The 26,358-nt window shown below is 41.1% G+C and overlaps 1 protein-coding gene across 3 annotated transcripts in view; it reads left to right on the top strand.

Annotated features, from left to right (window-relative positions):
• phactr3a (phosphatase and actin regulator 3a) overlaps positions 1–26,140 on the top strand; it is a 33,069-nt gene extending 6,929 nt beyond the window's left edge. Inside the window, exons 2-12 of one of the 3 annotated variants that reach the window (XM_040047722.1) lie at positions 13,837–14,001; positions 15,491–15,658; positions 16,484–16,696; positions 18,888–19,116; positions 19,363–19,613; positions 20,276–20,429; positions 24,407–24,462; positions 24,657–24,718; positions 24,821–24,961; positions 25,285–25,361; positions 25,814–26,140. In XM_040047722.1, coding sequence (XP_039903656.1) covers positions 13,837–14,001; positions 15,491–15,658; positions 16,484–16,696; positions 18,888–19,116; positions 19,363–19,613; positions 20,276–20,429; positions 24,407–24,462; positions 24,657–24,718; positions 24,821–24,961; positions 25,285–25,361; positions 25,814–25,829 — 1,532 coding nt within the window. In that variant the 3' untranslated portion in view covers positions 25,830–26,140. Of the gene's footprint in view, positions 1–13,836; positions 14,002–15,490; positions 15,659–16,480; positions 16,697–18,887; positions 19,117–19,362; positions 19,614–20,275; positions 20,430–24,406; positions 24,463–24,656; positions 24,719–24,820; positions 24,962–25,284; positions 25,362–25,813 lie in introns of all 3 variants that reach the window. The other 2 variants (XM_040047721.1, XM_040047720.1) reach the window with 2 other exon arrangements.
• The last annotated feature ends 218 nt before the right edge of the window (positions 26,141–26,358 follow it).

Genomic DNA, 26,358 nt, shown 5'->3' with positions numbered 1-26,358 from the left:
GTCCCATCTGTAACAACTGAAAATAAAATAAAATAAATAATAACAACAAAGGTCGATCAAATGGACCAATACGGCAAGGCCATGATGATCCATTTGGCAAAGTAAATCCATTCAAAGAATGAGACATAATTAGATTTTCAAAGAAACATCTACAGAATGATAGTGGTTCTTGAGATCCATCTTTGTCAAATAATAATTCAACTGACATGGATCTAATGGCATCAAATTTGTGTAAATAAAACCACGGGAAAATTCCAACCAGACTGCACTGAGCATAAAGTAAAGATCAGATGTGGGAACATCAAAGTCGGGAGCTGTTTTTTACTTACAGTGGCAACATCCACCTGTTGAAAGAAACTTTGTACATCAGAAATCCGAAGACCTGTGGCCCTCACAAAGATTTCACTATAAATCCCTATGGAGGGGGGAAAAAAAGGCTTTGCTGCCTTAAACACAGAAAACTCTCAGGCTCTCAGCACAGTCACTGTAGAAACCATGGGCTTCAAATATTCAAATCTTTTCCACCAGTTTTAAAATTAAAATAATGATTCTTACTATCATGAATTACTATCATTAACATTTAGTATTGGGTATCATTAAGGATGGGAATTCATAAGAATTTAGCGATTGCGACTCCGTTATGAGAGTCACCTATCGATTCACTTTGGGATATCATTAGCTCGGCTTTGAGAGTCAACACAATCTCTAAGCAGAATATCAAAGACATTACATCTGTTCACATTAATGTATGCTCTGTGGTCTGATATTTGCGCAGGTATTTCCCCTCTTTGTTGTGATCAGTGTTGGGGTCATTACTCAAGAAAGTAACTCAACACAAATCCCTATCCAAACAAGGACACACACATGATCTTTCTCTTAGTAGAACACAAAGCTGACAGCAAAAAGCAAAGATGAAAACCAGCAAAAATACACTTTAAAACAATTACCACCGTGATTCTACTGAAACATGAGTTTATTACCTGTTAAAGTTCAGGGTCTGGTTGCTGGGCTGGGGTCAGCCTTTACTGAGCTTTATCAGCACTCTGGGTTCTTGGCTAGCTTAGTCTTAGCTTGCTGTTTGGCTAGCTTAGTGTTAGCATGCTGTCTGTGCAGGTGCTTGCGAAGTGCTGACGTTATGTTAGCAACATAATGCAGCTGTTTCTGTCCTAGATGCAGTTTACACTTTACCATCACGCTCTTGTCCATGTGTAAGATAAAAATAAAAGTAATGTCCATAATGGCTGCCAAGAACCGGTTCTCAATTCCCATCCCTAGGTATCATATCACTCAACACTGCCGCTTAAAAAACTGAGAAGTCTATTAGTCATTTAGTCTCTTCGTGTTAAAAAATGGTGATGATGGGATCTCATGCTTATACCAAGTCATCACAGTATACCAACTAAATTCATTGCTTTTTCTCCTTCAAACCAAATCAGGGCCACAAAAAAGTCATGTTAGCCTTATGTAAAAGAAAAAAAAGTCCTTTCTTCATTTGGAACCAAAATGAACACTGTGCTAACAATTCTGTCACATTTAGGATCCACAACTGCTGAGTGGTGAGCTAAGGAGATATGTTGCATGCAGATGCTTTGTTGAGCTCTGCTCTCCGTAGATGCCTTTACAGTCTGCCAGTTCCCCCCGAAAATGGAGCGCATTAAATGACGACAGCAGCAGAAGTCCTACATCATGCATGCTCCCTGTGGATGCGGGAGCAGATTAGGCATTTGACAATGTTTGAGCCATGTGTTAGTGCGGCTGTTGTTTGGGCCATGTGTTGCTACGGCTGACACCCGTGCGCATGTGTGGTTTTTTTGGCAAGTCAATCCATGTATGCATTCATTTGCAGAAGATGTAGCAGGTTTGCGCAGACGTGGAAAGAAAAAAAATCACAGTGTGTGCTAGAAAAGACAGTCACCCTTTGGAGAACAAAGAGTCGAAAAGCCCCGCGCACCTATCAGAGACCCCAGGGTAAAGGCAGCATGTAATGGAGCTATTAAGCCTCTAAAGGCCGGGGTTAAATTGAGTTCAGGAAGTTGCATGCACTATGTTGTGAAGGGTAAAAAATCTAAGAGAGAGAACTCCTTTTGGCATCGACTCTGTGGAGCAGTGGAAATACATTTCGCAAGAAAGCAGAAAAACGAAAAAAAAAATGCTGGGGAGAAAAGGAGAAGGAGGCTAAACTAGTGAGGCAGAGAGGAGATGGAGGAGAGAGAAAGAAAGGAGGAGGTGGCAGCTTTTATTGAAAGAAAGCCAAGATGTTATCCTAATTGCAAACTGGCCACAGCGAGATGATGGATAGGCTGTAAGAGACCAGTTGCAGGCAGTGACTGTGTGGCTCTGGCTGGAAGACCTCTACAGCGTTCCACAGATCCTATACAGACCCTAAAGTGATGCAGTTAAACCAAGAATGCTGATGTGCCAGATTTTTTTTCCTCTATCATTTTCCTCATTGATAATTACCTCAGATGTTTAAGCCAATTTAGTTAATTGAACTGTTCCTTTTAGTTAAATGTTCATTTCGACAAACATAAAAATGAACTTGCAAAGACTTCAAAAGCTTTTGACAGAATTTATTAAATCTAGTTACAGTTACTTGTCTGGAAACTCTTTGCCAGTATGTTCAGTTATCAAGCTCGAAAATCAAAAATGTAATTTAGGTTTCATCTTTCTTCAGGACTGCGGCTAATGGTTCTCATCACTGATCTTAATCTATTTTTCAATCATTTTTTTTAAATGAATAAAATTTAACAAAACACTAAAAATCATTCTCATTGTTGCTTCCCTGAGCCCACAATGGCAAATATAAAGTTGATTGTTTAGTGTGAGAAGCCATTGAAAACCTAAAAACATTTATATTAAAGACACAAAATAAGAGGAGTGTCGGGTTTAAGGCTTTATAAATGTTTATATTGTCTCATCAATTGATAATTGATTGATGTGGTGAACTTGAAACTTCTCTGCTTTGAGGAATGATCAGTAGTAGTAACGTGGACATGCGTCACCCCTGATAGAGGGTAAAAGTGAAGATCTATTGGACTACTCATCAGTCAGATCTGTTCTTTTAAAAGTCTGTCTCACACTGTTGTCAGCCATGTCAGGAAGTGAGTGATTAAATTGTTAGGGTGTCCCTTTTAAGTAACACTGGATGACACAAAAAAGAAAGCTGCTCTATAAAGTCTTGTCTGGCTTGTTTCAGCATCACTGAATTGGCAGCATTCACATCAGAGCCCCCTCTCTCTCTTACACACACGCAGACATAAAGTCATGCATTGCACCCGTCACACCTGCTCATATCCCCAGCTTCTTTCTTCCCTATCAAATTTGCCAGACTCAGTCTGAGATCAGTGAAGTGAGAAGAGGCGAGTCCTGGGCCCCGTCAACAACACAAAAAAGCTCTTGTCTGTGACAGAGAAGCACAGAAAGCAGGAAGAAACTAAGCACATGTGATGGAGTAGGGAAGTACAAAGATAAACTAAAAGTAGGTAAAGCTCGTGTACCTAACACAATGGAGGTATGATGTTGTGGCAAAGTGACAGACATTGAACCACCACAGAGAGGAGGGAAAGTGGTTTGAGGCTGTTTGATAGCCACTTACAGTACAGCATTATTGAACACTCTCTGCCAGGGCCACTCAGGAGATGGTAAATTAAATGCATAGCCAGATCAGATAACTGTACTAGAAGGAATACAGTCATAAAAAGAAAATGAATTAAAGCATTTCATTGTGCTGTCAGTCAGACAGTGAGTGAGTATAAAAAAAGCGAGTGGAGGTTAGAGAGTCTGACTGTATGTTTATCCACTTTGGTACTTTGGTTCACAGGTTACTCGCTTTTCCGTTTGTCACTTTTTAATACCACGATGTTGAACTTTACCTCATTTCTGTGATGGGCTTTAATACAAACACATAAACATACCAGGTGAAACACAAAATGAAAGTTTCATAAGTCAATGATTAGTCTTTATAATTTGTTTTAAATTGGGCTAAAGCTAAAGAAGATCCCATTTATACTCTGTTTTGAGTTCCAGTGAACAAAAAGTTTCACACATTTATTTATACTGAGGTTATCTGTCAGGGATTGAGGTAAATTCAAGTTTTGGTTATTTTGAAAAGGTTTGAAGTTCAGAAACTGCACCCTGTGACTTTGAGCAAAGCCGTATATATAAGTGACACTCGTCACGCAGTCAAAATCCAACATATTTACTATTTTCTATTCCGTACTGTGACAACTTTTTGGAGTGTGTAAATTAACTACTTCAGACGCCGCTCAGGTCTGCACCCTCGCATTGGGAAGCCATCTAAATGTAGACGTAACTACGATGACATGTAATCTAGCTGATAGTGACAGTAGACGTCACGCCTTAAACGTCTACCTTCTAGAAATTTCCAAAGCCCATGGTTACATATTTCCTAGCCAATCGTCATCATGAATGAAAATATCAGCAGCCCAAAGCAGCATGAGCAGTTTATAGTTTAGCGCTTATGCGTGATCATAATTGTTGTCATTATTGACTGATGAGTCTCGCAAAACTGTCATTTCCATCTATGACGCAGAAAGGTTTAATCGGTTAGTCAACTGGCAGGCGTTTATTCTGGCAAACTGTTTAAATAAGAAAAGAAATGGAAATCATTTGTTGAGTGACAGCTGAAAACAAGGCTTTCTACTTTTGTTACAGTGTTAGTGATTTTGACGGGATAGCGGTGACTAATTTTCAGACTAAGAATTCAAACTGTCAAACAGTATGATGCAAAAAGACAAATGGCGAGAGATCTCAAACTTGACTCTGATGTATTACACCAGGGTGAGTTTCAGCACCACGGACAGAGCCAGTCTTTGCATTGCGGCAGGCTGCTGAACTGAGCAGAGCCGTGTTCTGTGTGCTGATAAGTCTGTCCTGGATCTCAAATGCTTTGACTCAACTGAGCCCTTGATCTGCTGGGAAAGAAGCCCAGCATGTTTTTTTTTTTACCAGTTTTTCTTTCTTTCCTCTTTTTTAAAATTTTATATATATACTTTTTGCAGCGACACATTAATGAGGAAAGCACATTGTGCAGTTTGAGGCACAAATTCCACTTAATGTAATCATCGGATACATCTACAGTTTGCAAGCCAAAAGCTCAAATCCAATCCCATTAAAACTACTATTAGAACTGTGGCCAGTCCAGTACGGTGACTTGGCTGTTATTGATAACTGAGTGGCTTCTAGCAATTTCTTAATAAACACAGATTCGTCATTGAGCCCACACCTTTTTTAGCTACCAGATACAGTAATGCCTTTTTTACACCACCACAGCGTCCCTGTGGCACAGAGCAACTGCTGTGAAGCTTGTGTGATCACACTAATGAATGTGTTTCAGTAACTGGACAAAATCTTTTGTTGACAATTTTCCTATGCTGCCAGTCCCATACAACTCTCTGACCAGACTGTACTGCAGATTTGATTACTTTTTGCTACAATCATGCTGCTTTTTTCTTCTTGTATTATATCATAGGAAATTTAGAAACTATCTTTCTATATGGTGAGCCTGCAAAACAAAACGACCCATGAAATCTTCTCAAAAACCAAGAAAGGAGTAGAGGTTTAATCTGCTAAGGTTATAGGGTTGCTGTTTAATTATTATTTTAATGTGCATATTTCATACCTTCATCTCTCTCTTCACAACCAAAAGGCAATGCATTTATTGAATCTTGTGCCCTTGAATAGTTTTCCATAACATGCATGAGATGATTGTTGACATGGCTATTTCTTGGAATAATGAAAAATGTGAACATGTCTGGCCTGTTTAAGTAGTCCATATGTCCATGGCAAATGGGGCTACAGGACAGTTAGCGCATTGACTCGTGTCTGCACAATCTGTCGTCACAAAAAAGTGCTGTTTTTCTACTGTTGATCCTTTGCCTGCAAAACCCTTTATGAAGTCCAGGACATGGGATGTAAACCTGCTTTCCCATCAATAACATGGTAGGAAGTGTTGTATGTTTAATTCGGTTTTGTGCTTCCCTTGAAAAGTTGCTGCTTTGGGCACACTATTGTATACTGTGGTTCCCTGCTCTGCTTTCCATTTAAGCCCAAACCATCCCACACACACACGAGGGGATCCGAATGCAAGGTGTATCCTTGCTGTGGGACGTGTTTGGAAATTACAGTGCTAACAGTGGTGAATTGTGCTGTTCCTCTGTGCACCTCCCATTGTCTTTCATGCTTGTGCTCTCCTCCCAGCAGAGCAATGAGAGCCCAGCGGAGACGGGCTAACAGCAAGTGCAGACAGAAAAACTTTGGGCTCTCCTTCTCAATGACACACTCGACATGCTTTGTATTACATTTTCATGAACAGAGCCCAAATCTGTGGAAATAATGGCAATAAAGTCCACCCGCCTGTGTCTGCTGCTTGAGTTGCTAACTAACTGCACCTCCTCTGACACACCTGTGCAAAAACTTTTGTGGCGAAAAGTGTTACATCATTGAGTAAGCGATTACTCAAGTTATTGTTCAAGTTTGCGTAAAGCACTTGAGAGACGCACTCTGTACTGAAACTGTGATCTTTTTAAACATGAGTCTTTCTAAACGCAAGGCTGCCTGAGAATTTGAGGCATTCAGCAGGAAGGGGAAGTTTAATTTTATAATTAAATAATCACCCTGTGAAGAGGAAAGTCTTTTCCAAGCAGCACTTATGAAGATGTAAAAGGAGCTAAAGGAGTCAATATGAATCTCCCAGTTTGTTAGATTAATGTGGTAGATTGAAGGAGCAGCCCAAGGTGCAAAGGGTGAACCAAGACTTCCATTACGTGATTGGAGGGAAGCTTTCTGAACACTGAAGTGACGTTTCTTGGGATCGGTATAGGGAACGTGGCCCAAAACTTAAATATGAATGTGAAGCATGCCTGGATGGGTTCTCTTCCTTTATTTGGTAGTTCTCTGGAGTGAAGGTTGGCATGAAATTTTCTGAGGCTCCCCCTGTTGTGTGGGCAACAGGAAACACACTTTTAGCAGGGACATTTCCAGCCCACTGGGTGGATGCGATAGATACATGGAGGTTTTCACAGTCAAAGATAGCCTGGTTTGTTTTTTTGGGTTGCAGTTTCTACATTCTCTCTAACTTTACTCCTCAGTGACAACAAATATGTTCAAGCTTGATGCTTGTCAGTGTATGTTGTGTCATTTGATTGTGTTCTCAGAACATGGGACACAGTTTCAAAGGCGTGTTATAGCGATACAATATTTTAGTAAAGTTTTCAGCCCTGTGTACACTGATTTTATTGGAAATGCTTAGCTACACAGCAGAGTCTCAGATACTGTTAAAATGAACTAGGCATCACTGACACACATCGCTTTTGAGGCTCCAAGCTGAACCCACATAACCCTGATGATGTCACTAGGAGTCTTTGTTTTCACACTTGACAAAGGTTCCTGTGGGACAATTAAAAGACGATCTATGACAGAGTTTATGCTTAGTAGTCCTAACACTGAGGGAATGCACCTTTATTTAAAGGGTTTTTTTTTTATAATGTAATGTCACACAGATATTAGCATATACTCACTGGTAATCAGACGCGACAGGGAACCTTACAGCAATCAGCACCAAGATGCCAGTACGTTTGTGCCCGGTCTAACATCTGTGCGCCTGATAGCGCTCGTGTAAATCTAAACAGATGGAAGTAGAAACAGTGAAAACAGAGGAGCAGCCTTTCATCAGAAAGTGAAAATAAACTAAACTCTTAGTTCCTTGTTGATGATGCAGCAACGGCTTACAAGCAAAGCCACCCACCAGTCCCCATTCTCAGCTCTAACATATGGTAATAAAGAAGTTGCCTCGGGCATTTTCTATTGGCTCCTGGACTCACTGACATCATTTCGCTCGCTTGATGCCCACACGCTGGTGTTTCACACTTTGGCTATAATTGCTTTGATGATCTAGAGACTTGACCTTTGCAGCTTTGCACCACCATACCCCGTTTCCCCAGACACGTTATATTCCCAAACAAGTTACAGTACACCACATACGCGTCAGACTGACGCTTTTATCTAATTAAACCTTTAGGCCAGAACTTATTTATCAGGGTTAAAATGGATCAATCAGTAGAGCATAAACATGCTAAAAATTTATTAGTTGGTAAAAATGAGAATACTGCTTCTTAGATATGGCTTTCATTACGGAAATGATGACTCTGTCATGTCTAATGAAGTGTATTGTATGAAAAATGAAAAAGGGCAAACATGGAAAGAAGATAACAAAGACATGACCTCTGTGTCCTTAGTGGTGGTCAGGGGTGCAAAATGTGCTCACTGTTGAAGCTATCGGCAAAACAAGAATGCTGTTTTGATCATTTCTAAATGTATTATTTAGTACTGCTGTAGGTCAATCAGGAGGATACTAATGTTGTAAATCTGCACATTGTGCCATTTCCTTTGAGTCAGGGGTCAATGTAGACGCAAAATATGTTTCTTAGAATAAAGAGAGCTAAGAAATAAGGCTTTAATCTGTCTGTGGCATGCCTGGGGAAGCATGAATAGAGTCATCTTCTGGACATGTTCATAATTCTTTCCTTTTTTCCTCTTTAAGTATAGCTGACCGCTGCCATTCTTGGTCTCAGCCTTTCCCTCTCATTCACACTCTGGTCATTGTATGTTGCTTCAGCCCTTCTGCTCCTCACTTTCTCCCTGCGAGATGATAGCTGTGTGCCCTGACTGTGGCCGGGCCCCTGAGGCAGAGGGGCTACAAACAGATGGCAGCACAGTTGTAAAGCCAGGGGGGTAAAGCGATGAGGTTAGCTGGCGTGGTAAGGAGGTGCTCCATTCAAGGGCACACTGTCCGTTCACAAAGAGACTCTGTATGGTCTGCGGGGATGATAGACACCAAGGGGGAGGTTTGATGTATGTGATAAGGCCAGTGAAGCTCACATATATTATGGCTGTGTGGTGACAACCAATGCTAAAGATTTGGTTCTGAGATGTTCACAGTATTTTGAGCAGTGTACTAATGAGAGTCATAATGTTTCAATCATAAACATGCCAACATACTAAAATGCAGACTATCAAGTTTTTCTAATTAAAATAGCATTTGGTGGGGCAGGTATTGGGCCTTTAGTCATTGTATTGTACACTCAAAGGACACTTTTTTAAGCACACGTGTTTAGCTTCTCATTAGTGCAAGTATTTAAACAGCCAATCACATGGCAGGAGCATTTATGCATGTAGACATGGTCAAGACAACCTGTTTAAGTTATAATTGAGAATCAGAAATGGGGAAGAAACTTGATTTAAGCGACTTTGAATGTTGTTGGTTCTAGTCAGGTTAGTCTGAGTGTTTCAGAAGCTGCTGATCTACTGGGATTTTCATGCACAACCATGTCTGGGATTTACAGAGGAAAAAAAATTCTAGTGAGCAGCAGTTCTCGGGGTGAAAATTTCTTGTTGATGTTGGCGGTCAAAGGAGAATGACTAGACTGCTTTGAGGTTATAGGAAGGCAAATATAACAAAAATAACCACTTACAACCAAGGTATGCAGAACAGCATCCCTGAATGCACAACGCATTGAACCCTTAGCACATCTGCTGCAGATATGTTACAGCAGCAGAAGACCTTACCGGATACCTTTTGTTGCCTGGTCTGATGAGCCTCGAGTTCTGCTGCAACATTCAGATGGTAGTGTCAGCATTTACCGTCAGCAACATGAAAGCATGGATCTATCTTTCTTGAATGAACGGTTCAGGCTAATGGTGGTTGTGTAATGGGTTCGGGGGTATTATCTTGACATACTTTGGGTCAAAAATGGGCATCATTTAAATGTCACATCTGACCTGGTTATTGTTGCTGACCACGTATATCCAATTATGAGCACAGTGTATCTATCTTCTGATGGATACATGGTAAAAAAATTCTGATTCTGATGTAGTCTGGACCAACATTGTGGCCCAAATATCAGACACACACATTTTGCTGTTTGAGTTGTAACTTAAAATTGTAACATGATGGACAAACCGTATTTTCTCCCTCACTTCAAGGCCTTTTCAGCATTGGCATTCCAGGTTTAAACACCTGCCTGTAAAATAAGCAGTCTTAGCTGTAACGCAGTGAAATAACACAAACTATTATTGGCACAGTTTGATTCTTAGTTACTGTTGCCTTAATTGTGCAGTGCACTTCTATTTTGATTTGTGTCAGTGTCACTGAGTGAGCAGATCGGGTGTATTTAGCAAAGCAAGGCTTTGCCTCATGTAACCTCACTGCCGAAACTATGTCATTGATATTATCTTACTACCCAGAATGAATCAGTTTCATTCAATAGCTCACAAAAAGCTTCAGAGTTGTATTTATTGCTCACTGATGCTCTTTTGCTTCGTGGTTATCAGTGTGAGAGCATAACATTAGATGTTTGGGATTTATTTATAGTTGCACTTTAATTTTTTACTTTCTATTTTAAAATAATTGGTTCTTCTCAACTATGGACTCTATGTGTGTGTACACATAGAGATGTGTGTGTGTGTGTGTGTGTGTGTGTGTGTGTGTGTGTGTGTGTGTGTGTGTGTGTGTGTGTGTATGGGTGGGCGGGTGATATCTTTTGCTCCAGAATGTGCTGACAAACTGGTTAAGTGGGGTGTAGTCCCCAGTGGCACACTAAAGCGCTGTTTTTTAGTTTCCTTTCCAAGTGACATTATCATATTGCCTTCCTTTTCCCACTCCTAAATCATTTCTGAGTTCAGACTTCACTGATGCTGTTTAGAGTCTACCATTTGTAGGTTATATTTACCTGTACTCCTAAGGTCAGGAGGTTTATGAGATGCCGGCACATGATTGGAATTACACTGTGTGCAGCCTCGCGTTGAAGTTGCAGGCAGGCGCAGAGCAAACGACTGACTGGTCCCCTGCATGAGCATGACACATGGATTTAATAAATCCTATTTACATTAGCATAGTAATTAAAATCGCGCATCATCCCCACACGGTGCATGTCGTCCATTCATGCTTATCTGACACACATTTCGATGCATCCCCATTCAGCAGATAAAGGAAATCTCAACGTGCACGCATGTGTTTTCACCTAATTCTCGCGCTTTCGCCAGACTCCTGTCATTTTCCCTGAATAACCACCCCCTCTATGAAAAATGAACAGTTACTTGATATGCATTATAAATAGCTGCTCTGTGATTGGACGAGGCCGGGTTCTACTGCAAGCTCTTCCGTATAGCAACAGACCCCCCTCTCCTCCCTCCCATCTCTTCTTTTCGCCTCTTCTTCTCCCTGGAATCCCCACCCCCCACCACCCCTTTCTCCTCCTCCCCTCCATCTCCTTCCCTCTTTCAAAATGCAGACACATCTCGTCCTCCATGTGGCTTCACCATCTACCCACAATGCACTGGGTGCCGCCACTGGCTTTAGATGTGGCGGTGTCTGTATAGGGGGCTCCTCTCCCCTCTTCTCTCTCCTCCTCTCCTCTGCTTCGGCCTGACTCGCTCCTCCCCCGTCCACCCGGCACCCACTGCTGCGGCAGCATCTGGATGTGGTCGCCATAGCAACAGCAGCGGGCCTGACCCCACCTCCTCTCCCCTTCTCTTCTCTCTCCTCAAACACACACACACTCTCCCCCTAACGCAGACATACCCCTCCTACTCCCCCTCTCCTTCTCTTAAGCTTTTTTTCTCTCTCTCTGAGCGACTGGGTGCGTTTCCTTCCAGCTTGACCTGGATTTTGCGTGCGGCACCACATTTGCAACGCTGCATGTGTGACAGTGGTGATGATGAGATGCCGAGATGGATGGTCAACTGACCTGTTTCCAGGAACTTTTAGGGACAAGATGCCAAACTAGAAATTCGCTTCTTTCATATGTCCCTCACCATTGCCTTTTTACGACCCCTGTTCTGTCAGTGTTCAGTTTTTAAATTTGTTCTTTTACTGTTTTTCTAACCTCCTTCTCTTCTTTTTCTTTTTTTTATTGGTCTTCTCTTGCTTCTTATTCTCCTTATTTTGCCTCTCCTCTTCTATTTTCCTTCCCCCAACCACTGCCTGCTTTTCACTTTCTTCTCCCTACCCATGTGCTTCAAGAAAGAAGCAAGGGCTGCAAAAAAAAAAAGAGGGTTGAAACAGAGTCAGCTGTATCCACCCTCCTCCATCACTGTACTCCACATCACACCCTGAGCCACTCTCCAAATCCCCCCTCTTCCCCCCAAACCTCCTTTATCACAAATCCTTGCCTCCTCCTCAGCTGATTGTTTGAACAACGCTCCCGGCATTGCGAAGGCAGATATTGCTTCATTTTTGTCACAATGACGCATGTAGCTCTTAAACACGTAGCACATATAGCATATTTCTGCTTTCTTGGCTCTCTTTGTAAAAAATTGCAGGCAAGCCAGCAGCAATATGCGCACATGAATCTGTAGACCCACACTTTTCCAGACATGAGTCATAGCCGCCGCCGTTCATTCAAAATACAAACTTCCTTTAAGAAGGATGCGCAGAGCGCCACAGTCAATAGGGACAACTCATTTACCACAATAAATAAATCGTTACAGTCATGGACCGTGTCGATTGCTACCATATGTTTTAATTTGTTTCTAAAACTGTTTTTTTTTATCTTTTAAAAATGAAATGTTTGTTTGTTTGTTTGTTTCATTCAGTATCATTTTTTGCTTGCAGAGCGCAACACAAACACACAAGCACATGGTTCACCAGCCTCAGACACAATGTAAACAGACAAGAGTCTACATAGTATTAAAGTATCATGTCTTTATAGGACAATCAAGACAAAATACAAATGAAGCATTTTTTTAAAATGCAACTGAAATATATAAAATCAAAGGTTTATTTATCCAGATAAACGATCTTGAGGAAAATGTGCTTGGTATAAATTGAATGTACACCATCCATCCATTCTCATTCTTATCAGGGTTGCGAGGGGTGCTGGAGCATATCCCAGCTACCATAGGGTGAGAGGCGGGGTACACCCTGGACAGATCGCCAATCTGACTCAGAGCTGACACAGAGAGAAAGAAACCATTCACACTCACAGTCTGCAACTGCATGAGAAAGCTGGAGTGCTTAGAGAGAACTCCACCCAGAAAGGCCACGGCCAGATGAGGCAACAGTGCTACCAAATGTACACCAATCAAGTTCATTTCACTTGACCATATCTTATAAAATGTAAAATTTTACACTGTACTTGTATAATAGAATTACATGGAAAATTTACATGTAATTAAATTAGGAGAAGCCTGTATTTTGGGTAGTAACAAAAAACATAATATACTGCATCTCAGCTGTATTTTGGACATTATGGAACATTTTGCAGGTATATACATACAGTGTGAGATACAACAAGTGACATATCAACATGAAGCACAGGAGTGGTTAAAAGGCATCTGATACTATTGTTGTTTTTGGGAAAAGAGCAAAACTGGCACACCTCTTGGTCTTTGGGGAAATGCTTCTTTTGTAGTTTTGTGAGGCTGTCTGTGTCTCTGTGCTTTCATATTCTGCCATATCTTGGACTGTGAGAGAGATTTATTTTGATGCATGACGTACGGCTGGGTGGGAGGGGATTCACAGGGAAATAGCAGCCATCAGGGAGCGTGCCTTGATCAAATTAGTCTTTCTAATTCAATCTGTTCACAGCACTTGGACTCTATCATGGTTTATTCACTAAGGTGAGCATACTAATTGGGCCCTTGCTCCTCTCTTTCCCTCTCTCTCTCTCTGTTTCATCTCTCACCTCCACCCCTCTTCCCCTTTGACTTTTCTTTGCCTTCTTTTTTTCTGTTTCATTCACCTTCAAATCCCCACCCACTCTGTCCTCAACTCATTTCGCCTACTGTAAAACCTCTCCACCCTCTGTCATCACGCAGTAGATGTGGTGGACCAGCAGAGGGTGCTGAGGACAGGTTGCTTGGTGACTGGGGTGCACACACCGCCAATCCGACGTAACAGCAAGCTGGCCACCCTGGGGCGCATCTTCAAGCCCTGGAAGTGGAGGAAAAAGAAAAACGAGAAGCTCAAGCAGAGTTCCACAGGTAAGATGAGAACATGTGTTTGTATTTCCAGGTTTCGTACACGATGAAACCTGCAAAAAATGCATAATTTTTTTTTTTTTTTAATTTAAGCCACATAGATGAGAAGCACAACATGGTTTATACTAAGGAAAGACCTGATACATGTCTTTTAATCTTACTCTCACTGAATCAGATGATTGTTATAAGAGCAAAGCTGTAGGTGTGACATAATGTCAATTAGAATAGCTTTTCTTGCATTGCATCACATATCAAAGTTGAATGTTTTAAACTATGTTTCAGTGTTTCACATCAATAATCTCCTGTTTTTTACATCATATTTTTTACTTTTACATTTCAGTTAGTCACAGTGGTAAACATCAGATGTTGTTATTAGAAAACATATTACCAGAGTCCCCAAAGACTTGTAGCCATCTGGCTGGAATATTTTGCCTGCTGTACAAGAGAAAGGATTTTAAACTTTTTCATAATTGAATATATTGATTTGTTAGTAGAGTTATAGTTTCTATCTTTTAAAATCATTCATTTTAGTTTAGTTTTTATTACTCTCAATATTTGTTCAAGTCTCTTTTTAATAATACGGACAAGAATTTTTCAGCGGCCAGTTAAAAGTTCAGGGCAGACATTACAATTATAAACACTTTATGAAAGCAAGTCACTTACAGTCATGTAGACATCCCGGTCTTACACCAATCCCAAAAGCTAAATACAAAATGTATAAAATTTCATTTATTAAACAATATTTAATATTTATAATATTTTGATTTATTATTTCTAAATTTTAAAAAAATTGATACCCACTTTTAATTGTATTTAACAATTTTAAACTTCTTTTCCTTTTCTTTAAAAAAAGGTTAATTAGAAACATTGTATTTTGTTTTAAAATATAAGCAGAGTGAGCAAAATCTGTATAGGGCAAATTAATAGCTGCATGACAACCATCTTCAAATTTCGAGGCTAAAATGTAATGGCTACGATATCAGATTGCTGCTGCTGCAAAAATGCATTTAATGTTTATTTTCTATTAATTTTATTAATTTTTTTTTTTTTAGATGCGATCATAATGTTAGGATCCACTCAAAGTATACGGACCTTAATATTGATTTATCCCGAGTCACCTTGTGTGTCTACTTTTAAAAGCAGCATAATATTTGCTGAAGACAAGACTAAATGTGATGGCCTTGCTGTAATGGAGACTGATGTTGAATGAAGGTGACAGGAAAGAGTGAATGTCATTTAGGGAAATCACAGCTGGTCACATCAGAGGTGTGCAGCAGTGTTTTTCAGCCCATCCTGCTGATAACTGCTCTCTAACTGGACACCATGTCCAGTTAAGAGCTGCAATCTGATTGGTTATTCTATAAATTCAAAGCTAATTTGGAAGAACTTAAAAAAGAATTCTATCTAGCTTTATATCACGTGTGTGTATTTTTATGGGTGAACTACTCTCACCAACAAATGAGCTACATTCAGTTTCATTCTCCATTCACAGATGTAGCATTATCGAGTGGCCTTCTATGCCACGACCCAAACTCCCCCACCCAAGGCTGCTGCTCCGATGGTGCGGTCTTACTTGGAGGATTTGGGGGACCATTGAATCCAAACCTCACAGTAAGCAGTGTGGAATACCTTGGTCCTGAGGAGGAGCATCCCCCTTCAGGTAGGACAATCTCCTGCTGTACTCAATGTAAACTAATCAATGGATATTATGGAACTGCAAAAGCAACAGATGAGGGGGAAATGGATTTGTGAAGTGGACGTGGCTGGATGTCTTTAACCCAGCATCAAAAGATCAATATGGCATAATGTTGCCGCAATTTGATAAAATGCTGTCTGGAGGGAAAAACGAAAGGAAGAGAGGAACTTTATTTTGTTACTTTCTCGCAAAAGCTCACAAATGACTTTAGAATTTAATTATTGGTTTATGTATTGCAAGATATCATAACGAAAGCCTTGAGTTGGATGTAAACATTTTGCAATGCAAGTGTAATCCACTGTGCTGGCTTTCTCAAATGAAACTGAGATGCTTGTTTATGAACCCGTTTTTGGCACTTTGTACCAGTAGAGGGCAGCAAAGGCAAAGGGATTTTAATCGTCGTGCTCAGCCTACACAGGGCTGGAATAATTACAAAACTAGGGAATTTGTGAATGCTTGGATGTGTTTGGAACTGGTGCAGCAAATAAGTACATTTTGTTAATTTTTTAAAGAGAGGTTTTGGCAGATTTTAAGTGTCAAGTTTTTAAATCAGGCTGAAACTGAGGAATTTTCATTTACTTTGTATTTAGCCAAAGTAAATGAGAGTTTGCATGGTTTCTCCACACATATTAAGTATGATCACTCTGTAACAAAAGTCCATAAACGAGCTGTCTCCAGCTTTTGGAATCAATCAAAATGACATTTTATTGATTATGTGCTGTGAAACTCTTTGATTGAGACTCTTTGAATAAATGCCTTTTTTCCTCCTTCTTTAATGTTCTTCAGTAGCCGCCCCTTTCCAAGACTGTGATCGGGTGGAGGAAAATGTGCGACTACAGGAGGAGGAGGGAAATGAGGAGGTGCACCCTGCAGGGGATTTACCTGAGGGACTGCAAGACATGGGAGAACAGATGGAAGAGAGATCAGAGGAAGAGATTCCTCCAGGAACTTCCCCACCACAAGTACCTCCAAAACTTTTGCCCCAGCTGAGTACTGGAGATGGTGAGTGCTGAGTAAATAACTGTCATTTTCATCCACATGTAGTGGCGTGAAAACATATTTACCCTCTTCTTGATTTCAGAATTTGTTTTAGATGATCAAATACATTTTAATATTAGACAAATATACCCTGAGCAAATACAAAATGCAGTTTTTAAAGGATAATTTAATTTATTAAGGGAGAAAGGCGATCCAGCCTGTGTGAAAAAGTAATTGCCCCCTAAACAACCTTTGTTGCAAGAACTGCAGCAATCGAGCATTTGTGACAACTACTAGTCTCTCACGGTGGAGTGGAGCATTTAGCCACGTTGGAGGGTTTTTGAGTGGCTTGTTTAAGGTCATGCCAAAGCATCTCAATCTGATTTAAATCTGGACTTTGACTAGGTCAGTGTTTTTTGAGCCATCCAGAGGTACACTGGTGTGTTTCAGGTCATTGTCCTGCTGCATAGCCCAAAGTGTTTTAGCCTCAGGGCATGAACCGATGGCTGGATATTCTCCTTCAGGATTTCCTGTACAGAACAGAGTTCATGGTTCCATCCATTAGAACAAGTCATCCAGGTCCTGAAGCAGCAAAGCCGCCCCAGACCATCACTCTACCACCACCATGTTTGAATGCTGTTCTGATGTTCTTTTTATGAAATGCTGTCATAGGTTCACACCAGATTTTACTGAAAAAATAATTCAAAACGTTCAGCTTTTGTCTCATCAGCCCAGAGAATATTTTCCCAAAAGTCCTGGGGGATCATCGAGATGTTTTCAGCAAATGTGAGACGAGCCTTTGTGTTCTTTTTGGGCAGCACTGGTTTTCTCCTCAGCACACTTCTGCCAGTTTTGCCTATTTTCTTATTGTTGAATCGTGAATACTGACATTAACTGAGGCAAGTGAGGCCTGCAGGTCTTCAGATGTTGTTGTGGGTTGTTTTGTGACCTTCCGCATAAGTTGTCGATGGGCTTTTGAAGTAATTTTGGTAGGCTAGTCACTCCTGGGAAGGTTCTCCACTGTTCCAGGTTTTCTCCATTTGTGGATCATGCCTCTCAGTGGAATCCCAAAGCCTTAGAAATGACATTGTAACCCTTTTCAGTCTGATGGATGTCAATGACCTTTCTCATCTGTTTCCAGATCACAGCATGATGGGTTGCTTTTTGAAGTCTTTTAGCCAACCTCACTTTGTCAGACATGTTCTATTTAAGTGATTTCTCGATTCAGCAGGTCAGGGGTATGGCTCATATTTTTAGTATTTACTTAAGTTATATTTGTCTAATATTAAAATATAAAAATTGTTTGGTGATCTGAAACATTCAAGTGCAACAAATATCCAGAAAAGTATGAAAATAAGAAAGGGTGCAAATACTTTTTTGCAGCACTGTAAGAGCTGTATAAAGCATATCTCTATCTGAACTGTATGCTGGTAAATACAATTGAAGCAAGATAACAAGCAAAGACATTTATTTTCAATAAGTGTAAATGTGATGTGAATGTACCCTTTAGAGTCAACACAGTGCAATGCAATTAAACACCAATGGACTATTTTTGGAAGATGTGCTTGACAGTGTTTCCTCCACCATCAACACCACTCAGTGATGGAGGAACTGTTTCCTTTCCTTAAGTAAAAGTACCAGTACCACAGTTATAAAATACTGCATTAAAAGTAATAGTCCTAGATCTTTAAATTAAGTAGTAAGGCGTACTGAATTCAAACTTATACTTTTGTCATAAAATATAATTCCATACAAGAGAGGTGCTCACATTTACTGATGGTCAGTTAATCAAATGCATGTGACTAGCAAAACCTAGCTGCTACTTATATTAATCAGTAAAAGTGTTTTTCACACACTGCTTCTGGATTTATGCATGTATTGTGCAGCTTTTGGTAAATGAATAATAACACACTATACCTGCCTGCTAAGGACCATATGAATTTTTTATTATGTCCTGATAAATTAAACCTTAGCACTGAAAGAGAGTGTACTTTCTTTTTCACATCACTGTGTGGTTCAATAAAAACTGCAGAGCACAAATATCAATCTCATTTCTTTGCACGAAATCCTTGCAAAAACCTCATTTCCTTCACACACGCCATTCTCTTGTCATATTTAGCAGATGTCAAGAAATAAACAAATAATAGAGAAATAAAATAATATGCTAAAGATAGATAAGAAGACATTAATTAACCTGCTCATCTTCATTTGTCAGATTCAGGTCCTCTATCACTCCCTATTCATCTGCCCAACTCCTACCTCCCCAAGGAGCCTCTACCCAGGGCCACAGAAAGTCTGGCCTCAATGACCCTGCCACTAAGAGGGCCTCTGGCCAACCCCTCAGGGTCCCCACATCTAGGCAATATGATACACCCTCCCATGCCCCCTAGCTGCATAATGGAGGAACTGCAAAGAGCTTTCGCTTCTAAGAACAGACAGGAGAGGTGAGTCTGAAGTGAACCCATACAGCTGTTTACATGTGATTTTGCCTTTTACCATTGCCACCGGATTGCTACAGAGCTCTTTTGTTGGTTTATCACTATTCTACTACGTCAATTTATGACTTCATCGTAATATAGTCTGCGTCTAATATACTGTGATAGTATTTTGTAAATTATAATGGCCTATAATTTCCTCAACTAAAATGTTGCTTTTAAATCCACTGTCCACATCCGCACCATGTTCCTCAGTGTCCACGATGGGTGTGAGCAGGGCTCACCCCCACGGATGTGGTGCTCCGACGGACGGCTCTCTCGCTCCTGCAGCTCGGACAACCAACACACATCGTCTCTGGGGGGAAGTTGTGTGGGGTTTGGAGGGTCTGACTGGCCCAAGAAGGAGGCAGAGGAGAACAAGGAGAATGTGCGGCTGGACCAGTGCTTCTCCAACACCTCAGGCCTCCCCACCGACTTGGACGGCTGGAACGAGTCTGTTATCTCTGGTGGGTTGGCCAATGTAAAAGTGCATGCAGAGTTTGCACATTCTGGTTTTGAACAGGGTGCACTTGTTTTACAAATGAAACATTTACACTCAACGGGATGAAAGTCTTGCATTTGCATCAATTTTAGGATTTTTGAGTAAGCTTACACGCATTATGGGCACAAATGTTCTGCTCATTTCAGGATTTTAATGATTTCATTTAATTGTTCTTTTCTAGAGTGGAGTGATTGTACAGTATACATCTTTAATCGCTTTAAAAACAAGAATTAGGTGCACAAGTTTGAATTCATTTCTCATTTTTTTCTAATCCACACTGTCCTGTTCCACTTGTTCTTATTCACATGTTGTGCATGATAAGGAGACATGAGGGCTTGGTTATTGGTGATAAGAAATACCTGAACACTTAATTTTCAAGTATGAACTTTACCATGTGTAATCCACTGTCTTATACTACACAGCAAAACACCCAACAAGTTTCTGCCCAAATATTTCCAAACGCCACTGTAAACAATTATCTGTTAGTGTGGAGGTTTGGATGAGATAAAGTAGCCATTGGCAGCCATTGTTAGGATATGAATAGGAAGAAATCCCTTACAAAGTTCTCCAAAGTTTAAAAATAAGTGACAGCGCTCTGTGTTTTAATGCTTGCATGCGTGGTTGTAGGCACACTTCCTCGCAGGCTAAGGAAGGAGTTGCTGGCTTTCAAACTACGAAACAGGCCCAGCAAGCAGGAGCTGGAAGACAGGAATATCTTTCCAGCAAGGAGTGATCAGGAGCGCCAGGAAATTCGCCAGCAGATTGAGATGAAACTCGCCAAGTAAGCTATGAAATATTCTTTTGACTGCTGTCTGTGGAGTATTAGTGATTAATTTGTCATAATACCTGCAACAAAACCTTGGTCATTTTAGAAAAAGCAGTTTAGGTTATGTAGGTTGCCTTGTGAAGATATCTTTTAACTCAGTAACACCAACTTTGCTGGGGGGTTTTAAAGCCATGGTTCCATATTAGTGTCGTGCAGTCTCCATGTAATTCATTATGTAACAATGCACTGTAAGCCCAAAAAACATCTGGGCAGTGTCTTTCCAGGGTAAACGTATATTCTTAATTGCCTGGGTAACACAACAGCTAAGAGTAGGTGGAGGTGTGAGATAAACATTGGCTCCAACTGGATTGTCCGAGTCTTTTGCACAGACTTGATTTATCTTGCACAATCTGCTCAGATTGCTTATGTGTAGTTCTTTTTTTTTTCTTACTAAAGGTCAGTTCTTAGTTTTGGAATGTTTTGTTATGTTCTTAGTTTTAAACTTAGAAGTTACCAATAGTATGGTAATAGTACATCTATTCAAACAAGGCCAAACTGAATAAAACAATTTAATTTATTCCGCAGAATAAAAAAATCTCATGTACCAGAAATTCTTGGATGCCTTTAAAAACTTGCCACTCTTCAGCTTTCTGGAATACAACGGGTACAGACAGACATTGCTTCCAGGAAATGTCTCTGTACAAAAGCGCTGCCAGGACATTAATAGAACAACTGTTTTTTTTTTTCTTTTCTTTTCTAATGTAAGTGAGAAACTTGATGTTCAAAGACTAACAGCGGAGGTCTCGTGTCACAAGACTGGGGCTCTTTAACACAGGCGTATCAAACAGGGGCACGGCACAGTGTTGCATAACCCACTGTGCAATAACTCCCAGCCAAGCGCAGAGTGCCACCCACACTTTCTAAAGAACAAGATCTACAGTCTGTCTGCGGGAGAACTAATAATACTCCCGCCTCCTCATTTTCTTAGATTTACTGGAGGAAAATATATTATTATTTGGGGGAGAGGAAAACAGATTTAAAGCATTCTCGCGCAAAAACACTCTACTCAAAGGTGAGGATGGAGCATGGCTGTAGCTTACATAAGCGCTTCAGGGTCTATATTTCAAGACGGAGAAGTTCCACTTGTAGCACAGCAGTTGTTACATAAAGACTTATATACAGAGCACTGGCTTTTGCTGAACTACTCCTTCTTGATTTCATTTTGTAAAGAATTTAGGCAGCCATAAATCAAAGGAGCATCAGTGGGGATACCCAAAGCAGTCTTATTTGGGTGAACCTCTGCACTGCCCAGGTTTGTAGAATGATCTGGGTTCAATACAATTCATATGAGTTAAGCGGCAGAGAAAAAAAATCTATCTCTCTGTACTCATGCTGAATGATCATCCATCCTGTCAGTGATAGATGACCTTTCTATCTTTAGAATCGCACCACCTGGCACTTGTGCTGCAGTCATACTGTGCTGCTTCCAATCTTAGCTCCTGACACTGTTCAATAATGCATCTCCCCATGCACTCCCTCCTCTCTATAAATGTCAGGGAGTTATAGCAGCAGAAATAATAGCAGGAGGGGGTGGGGGGGTTTGCTACTGTACTTGAAACATGAAGGAAGCTTGGAATGGCCAATTTCGTCTCCTTGTTGCAGTTGGCAGCTGAAACAAAAGATCGAGCGCCTCCATCAACCACACATGGGCGTTTCTATTGTTTTGATTTTTTTTTGTATTCCTCCCCCGGCAGGCATGGTTTGGTTTTCTATTTTAACTCATTTTCCTGTGAACATCTCAACTCAAGTGTCTAATGGAGATCCCTAAACCGATGGGCGTTTATGTGTCATTGCAGTATTCTGGGGGATCCCTTTTAAACATCTTACTTCTTCTCGTTCAAAAAGCGGTGGGTGATGCAGCGTTACAGTTATGAGTCAGAGTGTTGCCTCATCCATGGATATTCAGGGTTCCCCAAAATATAAAATCTCCTCACTTGAGAGCAGAGGGGTAATGTAGCTTTCGTGATTCATACATCTCACAAGGAAATCTCATTTGCCCACCAAAATAGCATCCAATCTTGACAGTAATGTGTTATTTATTCAACTCACCCACAAAGACCGAAAAAATATAATTACGGGGCTGTTTCTAAAAATAGCCACAGCTTCTGCATAAAGTGCATAGGGCTCTTTCTGGAGTAGTGAAATCCCCTCCCCTGTGTTACTAGGCAGAAGAGAGAATTTGTGCAGGAAGACTGTATTGTCTTAAGGATACCAAGTATCGTTGCTAAGCAACAAGACAACCAGGTCAATAATAGTGTGGCTGGTGGCATCCACTAGGGCATTGGAAGCGATATTCCTGATCCATGTGTTTAAAATGTAATATCCTCGGAGCTGTGGGAACACTTTGTCTTTGTTTATCGAAGAGTCATGAGGCAAAGAAAAGCAGCACGTTGGGCTGTGTCCCCCCAATGAGGTTTTAAGATATTGGCATTCACACAAATTTACATAAAAAAACGAAGTAAGGCTTAATAAATACATATGTGTGCATGTGTATGTTTATAACGATGGGATCCTCATATTCTGATGGAACAAAATGCTGTAATAATTGTAGACACCCTTCTGCTTTTTGTTCCATTTCTAATCACACGTCTCAGAGGAGACCTCACCAAGGGAGCCAAGCTATTGAATAATTCCTCATGCGACTCCACGTGCCGTGTCTGGTCACACATGTTAATTAACAAAGACTTGTTGCTTGGATGTACTCATTATCCTATGCAGCGTTGAGTAAAAACACAGCATTTGAGAGCATCTGAAAAAAAAAAAAAATCACACACCAGATTTTTCCGCTATCTTTTTTTTCTACCAGTTTTGTGTCCCTTAATTAAAAGGCATGTAAAGAAAATGAGTTTGCGCTTAATGCTCATTACACAGTGCAACAGAGACCTGCATAGTTTGTGCATGGATGGTGAAAACAGCTCTCTCACAGATGTGGTTTTCTATTGTATTAACAGACTTTTAGAATACAACAATTTAATTGGCTGCTACGTGCCCGTCTACCCAGCGATAAACATACAAAACCTCATTCAGCTCGTTCTATGTGACTTAACTTTGATCCGTTACAGAACAAGAACTATAAAGAGTCCAAATATTGGTTTGGTCAAAAGGATAAAGAGAGCCCTGCTGTGCTCTACCCTCTGTCCTTTCCACCTGTAGAGGTGCACTGTGATGTGTGCCGCACGCTGTCTGAAGCTGAGCCCTTTGTATAAATAATAAATGTCACCAGCAGCAAAAGATATTGAACTTTGAAGACCTTTTGGGCTCTTTGATGGTGATGGGTCAGCATGTGGGAGCCTAAATTCAGTCATTTGAGCACCACCACTGAGAGACTGTATTATATCACAAAGTAAATTCTGTTTCTTATAACAATATTTCCTCATTTAAAAAACAAAGTAGGAAAAACTGAATTCAACTGGTGCAACAAAGAGGGTGAGAGATGACTGTGGCAGTAGTCCAGCGCACATCAGGAGGAGGCTGGGGATGCCTTTAGCGGGAGCCCGCTATGCCCCGCCTCCATTAATTCGGCATGCAGTAACCAGGGAGACTGGGGGGAGTCGCGCACCAGCAGCTCATCACGACCCAGTTGAAAAGCGCGTGTAGCGAGTAGTAGAGAGGAGAGCCTTCACTGCTGCGGCGTTGTGCAGCAGATACTACCGCATCTGAGGTGCAGCACACAGCACCCGAGAAATAATTAGCAGACTTCTCAAAATAATAATAACAACAACAAAAAAGGAGAATTAGCTTCGCTGATTGTTCCAGATGTGGGGAGCGCCTCCGCTGAAGTCTCACAGCCGCGGTTTGGATGCGAGATGGAAACATAGGGGATTCCTCTCGAGAACGCGCACAGCGAAGAAGCTGCAGCCCGTTTAAAGAGGACCGGACAGGTTATCTGAAGATACGATGGTTCAAAACGTGGTTTTGGTGTTTCTCCGCAGGAGGCTGAGCCAGAGACCGAATGTGGAGGAGCTGGAGAGTCGGAACATTTTGAAACGTGAGTTCAAACACCGCAAAACTACTCCCGAATATTTCACTCACAGCGAAGTATCTCACAGAGAGGCATGCCGTATTTAATACATCAAGCGCGTGCACTAATCAGCGCAGTAAACAACGCACGAGTACACTTTTTTCTTCATTTTTTAAAAATTTAATTATGAATTTTTAAAGGAGTTGTTTTTACTTTCTTAGAGAGAAACGACCAGACAGAACAGGAGGAGAGGAGGGAGATCAAACAGCGGCTAAACAGAAAGGTGAGACTCCGTTTCTATTAAATGCACTGTTCTGATGCTCTGGTTACTTCAACGTAAACAACAGACGGTGACAAATGTTTGGCACCTTCTTGTCTCTTCCAGCTCAACCAGCGGCCCACGGTAGATGAACTGCGGGACAGAAAGATCCTCATCCGCTTCAGTGACTATGTGGAGGTAGCTAAAGCTCAGGACTACGACAGGAGAGCAGACAAGCCCTGGACTCGTCTGTCAGCAGCAGACAAGGTATGTATTGGATAGTGCAGTCACATCACGTTGATCTCTATGTCTTATTGCCGCCACTCACTCAGGACTTATCGCTAAAATCAATTTCACTATTTAAGTCAGTTGGATTAAACAAATACCCAACATCTTTTCCCAAATTCCCCATTGACCTATTACTCAGGCTATCCAGCATTGCAAGTTGCTGTTATCAGCTTATCTCACAAAATCCCCTGTCCTCTTTAAACTTTTTAGCCTGATTTTATACACAAATATATATATTTCTTTCTTCCTGTTGTTGCTTTGCTGCTTGATGCACTGATGCATTTTTTTCCTCTTCCCAACAGGCTGCAATCCGGAAAGAGCTGAACGAGTTTAAGAGCACCGAGATGGAAGTGCATGCCTCAAGCAAACATCTAACGAGGTCAGCATTTGGAAACGCCTGCCTGTGTTTGGAAGAACATGCATGCATGGGTTGATGCTCTATTCTAAGCTGCAGCAGTCTAAATTTAGCTCTCCTTGAGCATATAGAGGTGCATGCAGGAGCTAAAGATAGATGGGAGTGCTATAATGGGGAGGGGGAGGTTGTCCTCCAGAGAGTTCTCACTACCAGGTAGCAAAGCATGATGAAAGGCCACCGTGTCCTCAGCTTAATCGTGTTTGAAAAGCACGAGACCTCGTGAGTTGTAACAGTGACCTAGAGGGAGGGTAGGAGTGTACGTGCCTGGCTTCTCAGCACTGTAAACGGCTGTGCTAAAAATAGAGCCACAGAACTGATTAATGGCTGCAATAACAGAAGGGCATCTGGTAACAAAGGCACCCTCTTGCTCTCACCATTTATTTCTATTCCCTTTCTTTCTGTGTTTGTCTCTCCAGGTTCCACCGACCGTGAAAGTGTGGAGTTTCTTCTGTGAAGAAATGCTGAGCTTTGACATTTCCTGAAGCTGCTAGAAGCTGCTCAGTGGCGACAGTTCAAAGAGCCCGGAGCCTTTCTGTCTTCGGCGCGCCTTTTTTTAAGAATCTTCCGCCACCCTTGACCATCATATTATCAGTATGAAGTCACGGGTATGGGAGAGATGATGATGGTAATGTTAGCACTGGCGTGTCCTGGAGACTGCTGAGTGCCAAACGTGGAAACTGGCAGGTGGAAGAGACTTTGGTGGAGCCTCTGACTCTCAGGACAAGAGCAGAGTATTAAAAAAACAAAAACAAAACAATCTTGTCATTCAGTCATTGTTTTTTTTTCTTTTTTTTGTACTAATTCATGGACTCCTGACAAGATTGTGTGAATCTGTGTAGTGGGAAGAAGTTGTGCATGTGACCAGCTTCACCTTTTCTTAACTGATGAATAATGTGTCAAGACTGTGTAAAGACTGTGCAGCGTGGGGGAGGTGGCATTGGGGGTTGAATTTGATATTAAC

Source organism: Simochromis diagramma, unplaced genomic scaffold (assembly GCF_900408965.1).
Source record: "Simochromis diagramma unplaced genomic scaffold, fSimDia1.1 OVJJ01000387.1, whole genome shotgun sequence".
NCBI lineage: Eukaryota > Metazoa > Chordata > Actinopteri > Cichliformes > Cichlidae > Simochromis > Simochromis diagramma.
The sequence above is the reverse complement of the archived record's forward strand: the minus strand, read 5'-3'. Positions and strand labels throughout refer to the sequence as shown.